This window comes from Strongylocentrotus purpuratus, unplaced genomic scaffold (genome assembly GCF_000002235.5).
Source record: "Strongylocentrotus purpuratus isolate Spur 01 unplaced genomic scaffold, Spur_5.0 spur5_scaffold_15, whole genome shotgun sequence".
In the NCBI taxonomy this organism is placed as follows: Eukaryota; Metazoa; Echinodermata; class Echinoidea; order Camarodonta; family Strongylocentrotidae; genus Strongylocentrotus; species Strongylocentrotus purpuratus.
Genome location: NW_022145600.1, coordinates 22,040,741 through 22,056,873, shown reverse-complemented (window position 1 = coordinate 22,056,873; position 16,133 = coordinate 22,040,741). Strand labels below are relative to the sequence as shown.

Here is a 16,133-nt window from a genome sequence, read left to right as displayed (position 1 = left end):
TCACATTTCTCCATGTATGATTCTTATCATGTCTAAACATTCTTGAAGTAAATATGGAAGTTGTATGTCACGTTTCCCATAAATACATCTGATCTTCAGTTTCACTGTAAAATAATAGCACTTCAGTAATTACTCCTGGAATGTGTCAAAATAAGTACATCATAAAAAGTTTTACAATCAGCAACTATGTACCCAGTGAAAGTGATACTAAAAGTTGGTGATTTATGTTCTTATAAACATTTTTTGCCCAGACTGTTTGACATCATTAGGCCTGTTTTCATCAGCTCAAGTTTGCCAAATAGCCAGAGTAAAATTTACAGCTCAGGTAAAATCTTAAATCTGCACGCGTTGATCGTACAGTCGGTCTCTCAAGTGGGCATGCCCCAATCTCAGATTTACTTTCCAAGCTAGTTTGAAATGAACGTATCAGTCTGGTGAAGACGAAATTTCGAGCTTTGGGAGAATATCCAGAGTCTGAAAATAGCAGGTTGTTTGGCAAACTCGAGCTGATGAAGACAGGCCTAATGCCTCCAAAAAGAAGGATTTCTAAGTGGGGTACGGATGACAAATACGAGAGATGATAGCTGCCTGGCAGATTGATATTCCAGTGACGAATGTTTAGGAGACTAACTTGGGCATAATAAGGTCATCTTTAAATTAATTACACGGACGATGGCATCATAATTCATCTCCTTTTCATTTGTAGGGCATTTGAACATTTGGGGCACTGATGGCATGGGGGTGGGGGGAAGGGTGTCCTTTCTTCTCCAAATCAAATCCTCTGCTTTCGGTTGCACTCATTCCTAGTCAACTTCTGTATTATATATATCGAAGCTTTATTTGTCTTTTTGCCCCCCCCCCCCCCCCCCCCCCCCTCACTACAATATTTACCTACACTTGGTTTGCTACAAGGCCCCCTTAAAATGTTGCTGCTGCCTCTGCTTTTGAAGGTGACAAATAGCAGTCTATCCTAAGGGTTTTACCTGCTGAAAAAGAGGTTTATTCATGCAACCATTGGAATAGATATTTGTCCTCTTTCTTTATGTCAGTGTGGTTGGGTAACCTACAAATTAGCTTTAACTTCATGACTCATATACTCTCTTGTGATATAGCACCAGTACCTCAAGGGCATGTTTTATCAAAATAGACAAAACAAATCAAAACAGGCACAATTAGATTTTTCTTGTATACCACTCTTTATAAATAATAATAATAAAAAAAGATATCACATAGTAACAAATTCTTGATAATTATGATTTTGATTTATGACTTGCATTGTTCATTATCGTGTCTGTTCGGATCCGTAAGACTATTAGCTCAACCTTATATATTTTAACCACAATTCAAAGATAATCCAAATGTGTGTCTTTCGTGCATTTGACATTTATTTTAGATTCTCAATCCCTCAAGTATGGATAATTATTGGTGCAATTTGCCCTTTGAGTGAATAAGAAATTATAAGTAATATATTTAACAATATTGAAATGAGATCCACATGTACATGTATTGCAAACTTGTGGTAAATTTGTAGTTTTAATCCATGCAAATAAATACATGGAAGACAAAAATACTGATCAGATTTCAATCCACATTTGTTGAATATCATACAGTGTAACAATCCTGCTGTTTGTAGTGAAGGTCCTGGCCACTTGCAAAATCCTACAGGTCTTGCATGCACTTCACTAAAAATAAAATCATCATCCTGCGTGCATAATGCAGGGAAGTTTATACCTCAGGGGGCATAATCCTTGGGGGAGGAATTTTTGAATATTTTTATCTCGGCCATCCTAATCTCGAAGAATATGCAAGGTGTACTGGAGAGGTGGTGTGTCACGGTAAATAAGAGAAAGATAATAGTCGGAGCTGATTGAGAATGAGCTGTACTCCAATTTTGTGACTCATTGTCTGACATGGGGCTGAGTCATAGAGTAAGCGGCAAAGTGTAGTGGAGCATAGGGCAGATATTCTCTCATTGCGTCACCATGATCCTACTTGGTATTATTCATATATAAGCTTATGTGTGGACTGTTGTAATAATATCTGCTCTGATTGTAATGTGAATCATCGCCTCTTTAACATAATATTGGTTAAATGCAATATTGTAACCTCATCACAATTTCTTGTAAGCACTGACAGAAGAAAATACTGATAAAAACACTTTTTAATGTCAGAATATCCTTGTAGCATTTAAAAAGGAAAGTCTATTCTTTTTCACTACCGTAGACGAAATAAAGATGTTTTATTTTAGCATGAAACATTTTAGAATTTGTTACATCCAGACCTCATAGCTGCTCATATCTAGAAGATGACTGTTCTAAAGCATGCAAGCAAATCTTGATCTTATCTTATCTTAGGGATCATGTCTCCCCGTTGCACCTCATTTGAATTGAGTCATATTGCGTTGGCGGGATCATACAAAAGCACAAATTTTGAAGATACAAGGTGTGAGTTGCCTTCCCTGATTTTTTCCCAATAAAATTCATATGCTGTGGAGTGCTAAAACCAGGGTTTTACAACCCGCAAAAAAATTTGGTTTAAGTGTGGCATCATTAGGCACATGGTTGACTGCAAATGAATGAATCTATGATGCATAAATTGGAGGGCACTGTTTATTATTATGTGGGACTGTGTAAGGTGTGAGTCCAATAGCATGTGTTGTGCAGTTGTTTTCATCCAAGCCTTTATCATTCTTTTATTCTGTTTTGTTTATTTATTTATGGGACATCTAACAATAATTTTTATCCTTGAAACTGATTGGCAATGCCTCCATTGAACCGCAAAAGCCACAAGTTTTAGGAAAAAGAATATCCTTGTCTGTGCAGTATACTATAGTACACAGAATTTCATTAAATCGGCACTCTGCAAATATTTATTAAATATTTAATATGAGGTGTTAATACAGTGTAATTGTTTATCAACATTAAACCTTGTAGAAAAAAATTGTTTATAGTGAACTACTGTTTTTAAAGGGGTTGATTGGTCTGATTAAGCAGCCATAATAGTGCACAGAAATATAAAATATCACATTTGTGTCAAATTCATTTTTAGTTACTAATATACACACCCCTTTCGAAATATTAAAATCAGATTAATATACAGTATTTTGACTATCGCTGCAATTATCGCTAGAGCATTTATTTATTTATTTTTTATTTATTTGGTATAAAAACATCAACATGCAATGAAATTGAATAGTGTGAACAACAGTGAACCAAAATATATACACTTGAGAAAAACATGTTGTTTTACGTACATGAAAATGTGGTTACAATAGAATATTCAACGAAAGAAGCCAGGCTGGCTACATATAGCGAGACCAAAGAGAGAAATGACGAGCATGCATCGTAGAGCCTGAAAAATTCTTCGGAATGTAGTTTTCCCGATATAACTTCATGCACCCTAGGTCCTCGCAGCCAGTTCAAGCGTACTTTTGTGGGGACCTGGGCCTGTAGCGTCTGTACAGGAAAGGGATGTCCCAATTGATCACTGTATTACTTCCATGAACATCCTGATCAAGGAAATTTCTCAATCTCCCTCCCCAGGATATTGGTCGTCTAGCTTCATTTTATAATGTATACTAATCTTTACATAATCCTGCTTTTGGCGTACATACAGAAACTTGAGAATGGATGGAAATAAGTGCTTTCTCATCTCCAATTTGTGATATATTTGTATGCTTTGTTTGAAGTTGGTTTCTGGGCTAAACTAGTACAGTCTGACCTACTGTACTTAAATGTAATACCTAGAATTTTTGAGTGAAATAGTAGGAAATCAGTAATATCCTTAACAATTCCTTCAGGATTTTTATCATCAACTCCACATAAACATATGTAGTAGACCTATATTCCTCTGCATGTGAATATTAAGTATGAATAAGTAATTTGAGGCGAGTATGGGGGGGGGGGGGTAGGGGGTGAATACATGTATATTACAGAAAAATTATTTACTTTCATGTCATTTTTAAGACCCCAACCCCTAGGCCCCCTCCAATCTATTTTTTAGGGGCATTTGGTTTGTGAATTCTCTAATGACCGTGGCATGCTTGGAATCCTAACTGTCGAGAGATAATCCTTCATTTTCATAATCCCTTGCCTGGATATAAGGATATGATGCTCTGTTAATCATCTCCAAGGAAACCAGAGATGGAGTATGGCTGCATTCATCATTTACTAATCCCCTGTGCAATCGCATGTCAATTCCCCCATGGACTGCATCAAGCTAATTAACTTGTATCCTCCTACTCGTTCTCTCCATTTCCTTGATTTCCCCATCTTTAGCACCACTCTCACTCACCTCCAATTATTGCGTTAGACAAATTTAGAAGTAAAGAAAACCTTTAGCTATTAATAGGTTGTGATATAATTGGTATAATTTTGGCTTACCACAAACTGTATGTGTTGGCTTTTGTATGGTTCAACACATCCATACTGTGATTTATGTACTTAATAATGGAAGCATATACATGTATATATATTTCTATGTTTGCTACTAAACGATTATGGAGTGTGTGAAATGCTTTTGGGCTGAATTTTGTTCAATGTCTTTTTTTTAAACATTCCCTGAAGACATGTGGTTGTGTTTGTGGTTAGGGTAGTACTACTGGTAAATCTTTTTATGAAGAGCTACTCAGTATATACACTTTCATGTATATGCCTACAACCGGGGTATATGCAGACATGCCAACCGTTCCGATTTTAACGGAACTGTTCCGTTTTTGAAGTTTTTATAGCCCTAAAAAACGGAACGTTCCGATTTTGGGGAATTTGGCTTTCCATACATGGCATTGACTACACTGGATAGGCACTTTCACGCACATGGTCCGTCCGCCGCCATCTTGTTTAATTCCGAAACAACACGGCCGCCGTTATTACTGTTTTGATACTAGTGTGCGGTCGTGCATTTTGGGGGGAGCATGGTGGTAGATGATCGTGCGCGCGGCGCCCGCAATACCCATACAAAGTATAGTAGCGAAGACTTCGGTGATTCAGTGGGCACATTGCAAGTGCGATATACGGTGTGTTGTTGTTCATGAACGCCGGGCCTAGCGGCCTGGGCTGGAGTGTCTGTGGTACTGGTGAACGTGAGTGTACGTGTGCGTGTGTAGGATACGAGTTCTGCCGTTTGACTGTGGATTCGAATTTGCCATTCGACGCTTGAACGAGGTGTTTTCTTCCTGAATATTATCATGGATTCACTCAAAAGAGCGAGTACCCAAAGAGGAGATCCTTTAACTGGAAACAGATTTTTAAAAACGTTTTTATGCACATCTTTATTTTGGACTTAAAAATGGTAGGTTCGAAATGCAGAAAGAGTGATTGGGTGTTTGTGTACGTTTTGCGCGAAAATTATGCTGCGGTGTCTTGCGTTCCGGAAAGACCCCCATTTGTAATATGGTAAATGTTACTGACAGCCATCTAGGGTTGGCATCTCTGATAATGTATACTGCATTTATTGTCGGCAAGATCTAAAGATCAGTGGTGGAGTCTTGTTCTGCTGACATTGATTTTGACAACCTCATTTACATGTAGCTCAATGAGTTACAATAATTTTGGATTGTTGACTGTTGTCTGGAAAGTTGAATACCATTATTGCCAGTCTCATTTTATGCATAGATCTATGTCATGTATAATTATTTAAAAAGTAACTAGACTTAAATGCATCACTCTGCATGAGTGGCTAATTAAATCTATGTCTATTATCTGCTCTGCCTCTGCCAAGGATAAATTAAAATGTGGAATTCACTTCAATCACTTTTTTGTTTGGTATGACACAAAAATTACCCATAAACTTGGGTTGAATTTTAGGGGAAATGGTCCCTAAAATAGGCTCAGATTGCACCAGAGAGCATCTGGAAACCCAGAGCTTCCAGGGCCCTAAAGCGGGCCCTGGACCCCGGCTAAAAGGACTTCGCGCTTCGCGCTCGTGATGTGCGCTTTGCGCACATAGTGTACAGATTTCTGATTTTCAAATGTTGGCATGTATGTATATGCATGAGGATACTAAAAGAGAAATACTAGAAATATATCCTTGAGAGAATAATCCCAGGTCTTGAGAATGGTCATTTTGTCAGCCTATTTCATAAAGGTATATATGCATTTTTTTCTTCAAATTTGTTGTTGTTGATAGAAGCACAGAATATCATTAGCACAATCGATAGTATATCACCATTGTAGTCCCAAAAACATCAAAATACAGAAATTTAACTGCATAATTCCTAATGTCGTGTTTGATAAGGGGGCATACATAGTTCACTTTGAAATAGCTTATCTTGGTTATTGTTCTGCTTAAAATGCAGTAACCCCTTAAACACAATCATCCTATGTCTGGTCAGGCATGTAATGAAAATTATGCATAATTTAAACCCATCTAATGATACAGAGCATGTCGTCCACTCGCCACTCATCCAATTATTATAAGTCATGTATCTTTCCCTTCCCATCTACCCCCGACATGGGAATAGAAAGAGAGCAAATAGAGTCGTTGATTGCAGGTTTTTATGAATACTGATAGTGTTTGATCAGGCTAATCAGTGACGTCATCGAGACAACGCTTACCCTGCGTTATTTGCTCTGTTGATATCGAGCATGATGAGTAAACACATTCCCAAGCGCATGCCTTCAAACGGTCGGTCGGTCGGCTGGACGTGGGTAGAGGTCCGTGCCAAAACTGACCGTTTGCAGTGCCATCAGTGAATTGGTCAGGTCTTATTAAATCAAGCTTTCAGTGACTGACCAGGGGAGGGTAGTTTGCACAAACACTTGACAGTCATAAGAATGATCAGACCTTTGCTCTGGAGAGAATTTTCCTGGCTGTAGGGTTAAGGTTAAAGTTGCTATTGGGTTTTTTACGTGAGGTCTAGGGTATTAGGGTTAGGGTAGATGTCCGTGTCGAAGTTTGGATTTAGGACATTGAACATAGAACAATAATTATTGCAGGAGCATATTTTTCACGAACCATCATAACTGTCTAACCCATAGACTAGCTTACATTGGTTCTGAATCTAACTAGTCATTCTGATCACTTTGTTTACCCAGTCATTGTGAAGTGGTTTGAGACTTGACCAAAGAATCATTTAAATCTAGTTGAAGTGTCCCAACTAGAGTCTGTGATGGCAGACTAAGCGTGGGATGGGCGAGGGAGTTGTGATCATAACAAATTGGAATGGTGACGGAACTGGTAGTGGAGTTACGATGATTTATGGTTAACTTTGGCCCTTGTCCACCGACACATTCATTTAATTACTATCTCCATCTGACAGGCATATCTAGTTTTTGGTTTTGATTGCTTACAGATGTTCCACTGTCTTTTGACTTCGAACCTGCAGTCCATGTATTCACATATCGCTATCTATACAGTGACGCAGTATTGCCAATCTGCAAGTTGCATAGGCTGTCCTGATGAACCATGTCTAGATAGAGTATGACCTTGCAGACTATGCAATTAGTTCATTTGATAATAATGTACATTGATAGTGGGATGTTTTCTGTTCATTTTCCTGCCAATCATTTGAATGTAGATGTAGGCCTTATAAATATTTGAATTTGTTTTTCTTTCCATGTACTTTGGAAAGTCCTAGCCGGAGAACGTAGAATATAAAGCCACTTGTAAGCAAAATAACTAGTGGAATACTAATTCCAACAGGGCATCACTTCTGAAATGTAGAGGCGTGTTGTTTCATATGATGAACTGTCAGAGACAGTTGAAACATTCCATCTTCTGTATAGTAATAAAAGAAGAGTCTTGACTGGAGGCTATCTCCCCTGTGGATATGCAATCTTGAGTAAACATTTCAGGTCCTGTGTTTATTCTGATGAGCTGGTGACCTTTTTATAAGGACAGATCAGCATGGGAACCCTGCTGTGATGAAGCGATTATAATCAACTGAGAATTGATTACCAATCTACTGTGTACACTCCACTCCCTTTAATAGTATTTTATTTTTAGTATCTGTGAGTAATCCCGCGACCTTTGACATTTCTTCCAAGTATAAGCCTTGTCTATTGGTAGATTCCATGATAGTGTTTACAAATTCATTGTTTTGTTGAGAATGACTTCACTCATAGACGTTTTAATAAGGAGACAAAACATAAGTGACATTGGCTTGGTGTATTTATGGCAAGATTTGATTACGACAAACTTTACACATTTTGTTTTATCCTCTGCGGTGGTATATACCGGTATACGCAAGTACACGCTCTGATTATCCTATCTAAAAAAGTGCAAAATCTTTGAGCAAAGCTGATTATTTATCTGAAAGTGTTGTTTTGAGTGGCCGCAATATATTTTTTCAAACTTATAGAATTAAAACACCAGAATTAAATCATGCTGTGACAAGGCGTGTTTAGAATCACATCCATATTATTTTTCAACCCTTTTCAAACACAATTTTGTTTTGCTCAAATTTTTCAAAGTTTTAAATTCAGACTGACTGTTTAAAGGACTAGTCCTTCACTATGACAAAACCTCTTTAATAGTTCTCAAATTTATTACTGGAAGATAATGTCTCATCTTCCTGTTTTTGGCTAATGAGCCATCAGAACCAATTTCATTGGGTTTGGTGCTGTGCCATCAGAATCTTGTCTGCAGAAACAGCAGGAGACTGAATTAAGAATGATTTGTAGCACTCATTATGGTCACCTTTTCCAGTCAAATCGGACTGGTCCTTTTTTGTTCTGAATAATGACTGATAGTTTCCCCTCATCCCAGACCAAGCCATCATTCCAGGTGATAGAGCATTGTCCCTAATGCTCTTCGGACCTTCACAACCCCCGTCTTCTTGCAATCCACTGTATTGTTAGCTAAGGCTTCTCCCAGCCAGAAGGGTTATTGACAGAGACTTGTTCTGCCCGATTAGGGCTCTTCATGTAACCCTCTGAAGATCAGTAATCCCCTAAAGAGGATTAACTAGATCACCTATTGTAGCCCAGTTACAGAAGTGCTCCCTTCTAAAGCCCCTTCTGCTTGCATTGTGTAGAGCTGTATAAATGACTATTTTGGCAATGGTAGAAGCTATTATTGGTGCTCAAATTATCCTAACATGGTCTAGACTTGGAGGATAAGTTTATGAATGGGATAAGAATAGATTAAGCTTGTTTATCTGTGTACTGTGAAAATTACGCACTTGTGCAGCCCCTGAAGATACCTTCCTTTCAGAATTAAACAGACATCAGGTACATGTACTGTAGGCTAGCTTGCAACTTACAAGTGGAGCAAATTTTTACAGACAAGGAAATTTTCCCCCATCCAGCCATGAACATTTTCCTCCTCCTCTGCTAAAATTTAGCTTATAGATTTGATATCTCAATGATTCGTATCAGGAGAGGGATTACAAGGTGATTTTCTTCTGCAATCAATCATTCATGAATCAAACATGAGATTAAAGATGAGATTTAGACGATCATTTTAAGCCATTACGTAATATTCTGGAGGTTGTTTGTTTGTATCCCTAGATCTTAAACCCTCAAGATGTAAACATAATGCCTTTCCTGAGATACAGGCCTACACCTGTAACCCCCCCCCCCCATGATTGTCATTTCAGTCTAGACATCAAACTATTAATTTGAAACTTAAGGTCAAACAACAATTGACAAAGGTAAAAAAAGAGCAATCTTTGTGACCTTCCTCATTTCAAAATATTACCAGTAAACAGGAAAGTGGTTGAAAATTGCCATTTAATGTTTGGACTGATATACACTATTCAGAACCCACTCTCTCTCTCTTTAATCAATTCATAAAATTTTAGTTAATATCACGCAAGTTCTATCCCTGTCTCTAATAAGATATCAATCAATCAGTCAATTCATTATCCACCTCATAGTAATCAATTAGGTCACATATAGGAAAATAGAAACTGCAATTGGATGTACCAATCAACTTGGACACAGTTGTCAACCATACTCAATCTGACAGATCTCATTAAAAAGGTAGACAACGTCAATGGTTCTATCCTCTCATTCCAAAACTTTCTGCTTGGCTGACTGAACGTGTGAGTTTGTTGGTGGGTTAGAATTGCAAAGCCTCGTTCTGCCTCATTGGGTGCTAGTGAAGGAGGCCCTCGTGTGATGAGTCTTACTTGTCTGTGGGAAGCTGCTCTTGTAAACCACAAGGTCGTAATAATTTTTAAATTCTATTCTGAGGTTTAAAAAAGTGAAAAATGGTTGAATATGAGTAAATCTGATTGGAATAATAACTCAGGTGGCTGTGGGGAAGTGGGAGGATGAGTTTTTTTGTATAGCATAGGATCTACCTTGTTCCTGGAAGCAATGGTTACAACCTAATCAATAATCCAATCATAAACCTATCCCTATATCTCTTCTAAAGTAAAGCCTGGAGAAAATGTTATCGTAGTACATGTTTATATTTTTTCTCTGTATTTTGTATATATATATACTGTATATGTACATGTATTTATTTCAATATGATATTTGTACCCCATGATATAGACTTATTATAATTTAGACTTATGATATTTAATATATTTATTTACCTTTTTAACTCACTTGCATTTTCCCAGACTAATATATTATTATCATTTACTCCCTCCTTTTCTTTGACCCATTTTGCTAACTTAACCAGGAGCACTTTAAGGTGTGGTTGCGGAACCCAGATAGTGTATGTGCCCTATTATAGTAGACCAAATGTGCTTGCTTGGATTTGTTTATCCCCTTATGTATATATTTGCATCCCATATTTCATAATCATCATCATCATCATCATCATCATCATCATTGCATCTTATGTTTTACCACCATTTTGTTCATCTAATCGTCACTGGTTTTGCATTTCGGTGTGCACCAATAAGTGCCATGTCTGTAGATAAACATTAATTAATCTTTTTTAGATTTTGTATTTTTCATCTTAAATTAAAGATAATATTGAAACTTTCCTTCACTGAAATTTTACAGCAACTTATTGTTGTATGTTGAGATGCATTAATTAAAATGAGCTTATCCAGACCAAAGTATTTCATCAAATGAGCTATCATAAATACTCTCTTCCTTGAAAGTAGGCTACGCCATTACAGCTGTAAACATTTCCCTCGCTATATACTGCCGAGTGCCTAACATACGACTTCGAAGGTTACTTCCAGTTGATATTAGATTATTGGGGAAAGAGCAACCAATTTAGGCCAAGTAATCTGGGTGAGACTACTTCTCTGCAATTGTAACTCGTAAGATATGCGACAGTACCATGACAGTACCACATATGAAATCAGAATATACTGTGCTCATATTGAGAAGTAAAAAAAAAGGTTCCTTGCCCCCTTTATAATTTGCTTATATTTAACCAAAACAAATCACCTGCCTGGAGCCAGAAGTGCATTAGCTCTGTGTTATTAAAAGTATGAGAGTTAATGCTATGATATACTTCTTTTGGCCGAAACAAATGTTATTTTGCTTTTTACACATGGTAAATGTCATATATATTTGAAAAGAATAATCCCTCTTCCCATAGATGATTTGCATCTTGATTACTAAAACAAGTAAAACTTTGCTATTTCAAGTTGCAAAACATATTCTTTAAAAGGTTATCTCCTCCCGATCTGTGATTTGCTTCTATTTTTTAAACCAAAACTTATTACTTTGCTATTGGCTATTCCTGTGTTACACTTTGCCAATATTTAGTTGTAAAAAATTTATCAAGTTGTTTGTCCTCTTCAAATTTACCCCTATTCCCTTCTCCCTTGTTCGGTTAAAAAATATCCTTTGATATATAAAAGACGAAATCAGTAATGATGTTTGCTAAATTTACAGTTTTGTGAGAAATGGTCCAACCCTAGGTTGAAAATGCATGCATGAACATACATGTATTGGTGAATAAATGTGATGGCAGGTTGTCTAAAGTAGCATTATTAAGTATTGAAAACTGTGTGTACATGAATGCTTTCATGTGTAATGCATCTTGGTTGATTGAAGGTTTGGTGTAAATAGTGATTACATGCTGAAAACTGTTATGTGTGATGCAATGCAAATGAATGAAACATCAATATGTATGAGATGTCAATGTGAAAGAATTGGGATGAAAGTTTCGTTCATACATGACCTGGTAAACCCATTTTTTTTTTTAAAGCGAAATTAACTATTTTAAGTGCAAATAGAAATTTTTAGTGGGGGTGGGGGCAAGAAAGCAATGTTAAAAAAAGGAGATATGTTCTCATTTATACTTGACATTTTTTTTAGATTTAAACAAATTGAAGCATACTGTGCTTATGTCATTTAATATATTTATTTTTATTTAAGTTATTTTTTTACATCATGTATGAACGAAGCTTTCATGTGAGAGATGAATACCGGTAGTGGAAATGATTCAATGTTGAAAGCCTATTATTTCAGGTAAGGGAGGGGCATTCATGTTTTCTGCCCCATGGATTCCTCACAAATAGCATTGTTACGGTGATTTTTTGACAATCATCATCATGTGCACATAGGCTCATTTTTTAGTTTCCACCCACCGTGCCATGCGTATGAAATCAATTTTCATCCATTGTTCTGGTGTTCCACTTCATTCATCTGTCATCACATTCTCATTCACATCAACCTACCTGGCCGCCATCTTTAATTTGTAGTCGATGTACATTATACAAGGTGTTTTACTCAATTTTTACTGCCATTTTCTTTAGCACTAGAAGGATTTTATGTGTATGCCATGAGAATTTCAGTTGGTGTCAAGTTTTATTTTATAATTTTTTTCAACATCATCGGAGCAAGAAGGCTGTTCATTAGGCCAGGAGTGATATGTTTTCATCTCTATTTTCATCACCATTCGCAATTATCTGTAGTTTAGAGCAACTAGTCCATTTCTCATTTTCATTCCTTTGAAAATGAGCAAGATTAGAAACTGTGAATAGATTCTCAATGGGAGAGCAATTAAATCCTTGGTCTTAAATGTTTTCAATTTTATTATCAGTGATGAGTAGTTTTAACAGGTAGCTTAGAATCAGAATAAGACTGTCATCAAGTGTAAATGGATTCCAGTTTATATGTACATTAGCCGAGAAACAGTAATTGTTTTCAGCTCATTTTTCATCATCTCTCATGCTATTTTATAGTCTAGCTCTATTTTTTTGTTTTAATTAGGTTGTTTGTTTGAAATAATCGTTTATCACTATTTGCTGAAGTATAATATAATTATTTGCTCTTGTCATAAAAGCAAATATTGTAGAACTCCATTAATTTCCAAGTTAAATTAATGACTATAGTGCTAATCAGTTGTGGTTTCAGTGGCTTATGTTTTAGCCTTGGAACTTGAGGAAAAACATCATCCATCAAAGCATGTTAGAATTATGATTCATATTAAAATATAGATTAGTTCATCTCAGCCATGACATTACCATCAATATAATTGTGCATCTCATTTCATTCATCGCATCTCATTCCAGTGGTTCTCTGGCATTGTGTGTATCTAAGAACAAATTATACCTCTAATTCATTAGAACTTGTCATATAAAACTTTCAACTTATTCTAGGGTTCCACAACTTATTCTGGGGTTCCACACTGATTCATATTCACAGGGGCCATATTATAATTGTTTAGGTTCTGTATGCAAGAAGGAGGGGGTTTGGACTTGGGATTAAGGTGACTTGTTTATAGTGTTTAGCACAGAATTTTCTTATGCTTAATGTTGAAATATTTTGGTGAGTTTGAAAACTAATTTTACAGGCATGAATATATTTTTTTAATGATCTGTATGCAAGAGGGGGTGGGGGTAGATGACTTGGGATTTAGGTGATCTGCTAGTGTCAAGTCCGGGATTGTCTTACGGTATGTTTATCGGTGCAATATTTTGGTGAAGTTAAAAATGACTTTTACAGGCATGAATATTTTTTTCAATTATAATTGCTGGTGACATATATGTTGCATGGGTTTGAAATATATTTTGAAGCACTTATCTACGCACTCTGAGAATTGGGGGGGGGGGGGGGGGCCTTAGAAGAATTTGCTCTTCACTTTGAGTCATTTACTACGTCATACAGTATTCCACCACATCATCTGCTTGGTGTCAGAAGGGAGTTTCCTCATATTAATTACTTTGTAATGCCCTTTTGGCTCTCAGCAGACGATATAAAAGATTATCTTTTGATATTCGTCCTGATCATTTGATATTATGAGAGTCCATATTTTCTTGACTCTTCCATCTCAGGAGAGTCTTATATTCTCTCTCTATCACCCTTGTTTATCGTTAACGCCCCTTTGGACCCCAGCTGACGAAATTTTCTACACCCCTCGCGTTAAGGAGAGCCTTTATACCATCTATGTATCACCCTTGTTTCATTGTAACAGGGTATATTCCCAACCTGTCGTGCTGACGTCGATATCTGTCGGGGTTTCCAGGTTTGTTGCACTGGATGGTCACTACACCACAAGAAATTGCATCCCAAAACTAACCAAATTGTTTTTGTTTTATTTTCGAAATTAATTGGTTTCTCGGTGCTGATTTTATTTTTTTCATTTTCAACCCCTTTTTATTTGTAAAAGTTTTTCGTGATGTGTTTTAAAAAACTCTGAAATTCTCAATGATGACAAAGAGGGCAGCTAAAGGTATTTTGATAAAAATGCATGATAATTGGGGAAAAACTGATATATATTATATTCTATTGCATGATAGCCAAATGCATTCTTCTTCTGGCATGTTTTAAGTAACAATTAAATTACAGTGTCATTTGATTAAGAAAGATGTATCAAATGTAGAATTCAGACATTCAAGTTCACATCTTCATATGGCTGACGTATTTTACCTGCCCATTTTAAAACAATTTTTCTGATGCAAATCGGAAAAATCAGAAATTAATTTTAACGTTTGATTTGTGCAGCAGCTTGTAGATTACCCCCGCAGATTTTGTTTTTGTTTGTATTCATTAATGCGAGAAATCATTTTCATTATCAATATTTACTCTGCTTAAACCTGCTTAAACAGTTAGTACTGTTTGTAAAAGCAAGTAAAAAGTAAAATACAATTGTACATTCACTACATTATCAAATTACAATGGAGGAAGTGGGAACTTGCTACGGGTACTTGGGGTGACAAAAGCAATTAAAATACTTCTTATTCAGTAGCATGAATATCTAAATAATGAAAACAAAATACTTTTTTTCTTCATTTGATTGCAGGCAAGTGCAACCAACTGCGACATTAACAGATCATTTTCTATTTAAAGAGTCAAGTCAGAATACTAGTAGTGTTAAATCATATACTTTAACAAATATCTAATTTCCTTCTGGCTGGCAACGGACAATATCATCTTTTTGAAGCCAGAAAGGCATTAACTCTGCGTAAAATAATATGAGTTGATGCCCTTCTGGCTTCGAAGGGACAATATGTACTTGTAATATTATTTTTTTCTCCTGAAGGGAAAGTATTTTTTCGAGGAATCATTTAACAAAGTCAGAAATCAGTCATTAGAAGATACCAGTAGCAATGATATTTTGAAAATGTTGACATTTTCATTGACAACTTTAGAGAAATCCATATTCTTGTCAAGATTATTTTAGTGGTTTATATTCTGTAATTAAGTGTGAATCTGAGGTCAAAGAAATTAAAATCGTAGTTATTGATATTAAAGGTTAAGAATCATGAACAGGAAATTTATGAATGAAATAAGATTGACAGTGCATGAGTTTCTCATGACATATAAAGTGGCTGTTGCTTCATACAGTATGAAGTATTTGAAATTATAGGGAAATGGGTTTGCAGAAGAGATGATGAGAATTACAAGTGTCGAGGATTGTTATTAATTTCACACTCCTGAACATGGAATGACTTGTGTTCCGCGTGAGTACCAGTGTGCATACATTATCGTGAGATTTCCCTGGACGACCCTCTTGAACACCCTCCAATGAATATCCTAACGCCCTCCCACCCACCCTCACCCTCCAATTGATAAGGAAAGCCAATTATGACAGTAACCGTAAGCCTCTGTCTCCCGGAGTTACTAATGCATGCAGACTCCCTACCGCTAAAACGCATCGTGCCTTAAAATATCACTAGAGGGCATTACCACTCTTCTTTTCCCCGTCTCTCTCTGCTCCGCGGTCGACATCGGCTATCCCAGCATGCCGTTTTGCATTTCAAGTGCGAGAGCCTCAAGACACTTCTTAGCATGCTGGCTGTATATAAAACCCTTATGTTGAGATGG

The 16,133-nt window shown here is 36.5% G+C and overlaps 1 protein-coding gene across 6 annotated transcripts in view; it reads left to right on the top strand.

The window, feature by feature from the left end:
- The window catches only part of LOC575014 (gamma-adducin), a 102,934-nt gene that overhangs the window by 41,439 nt on the left and 45,362 nt on the right, over positions 1 to 16,133 (top strand). For all 6 annotated transcript variants that reach the window (XM_030985824.1, XM_030985823.1, XM_030985826.1 and 3 more), the window contains exon 3: positions 14,281 to 14,331. In XM_030985824.1, coding sequence (XP_030841684.1) covers positions 14,281 to 14,331 — 51 coding nt within the window. The remainder of the gene's footprint in view (positions 1 to 14,280; positions 14,332 to 16,133) is intronic.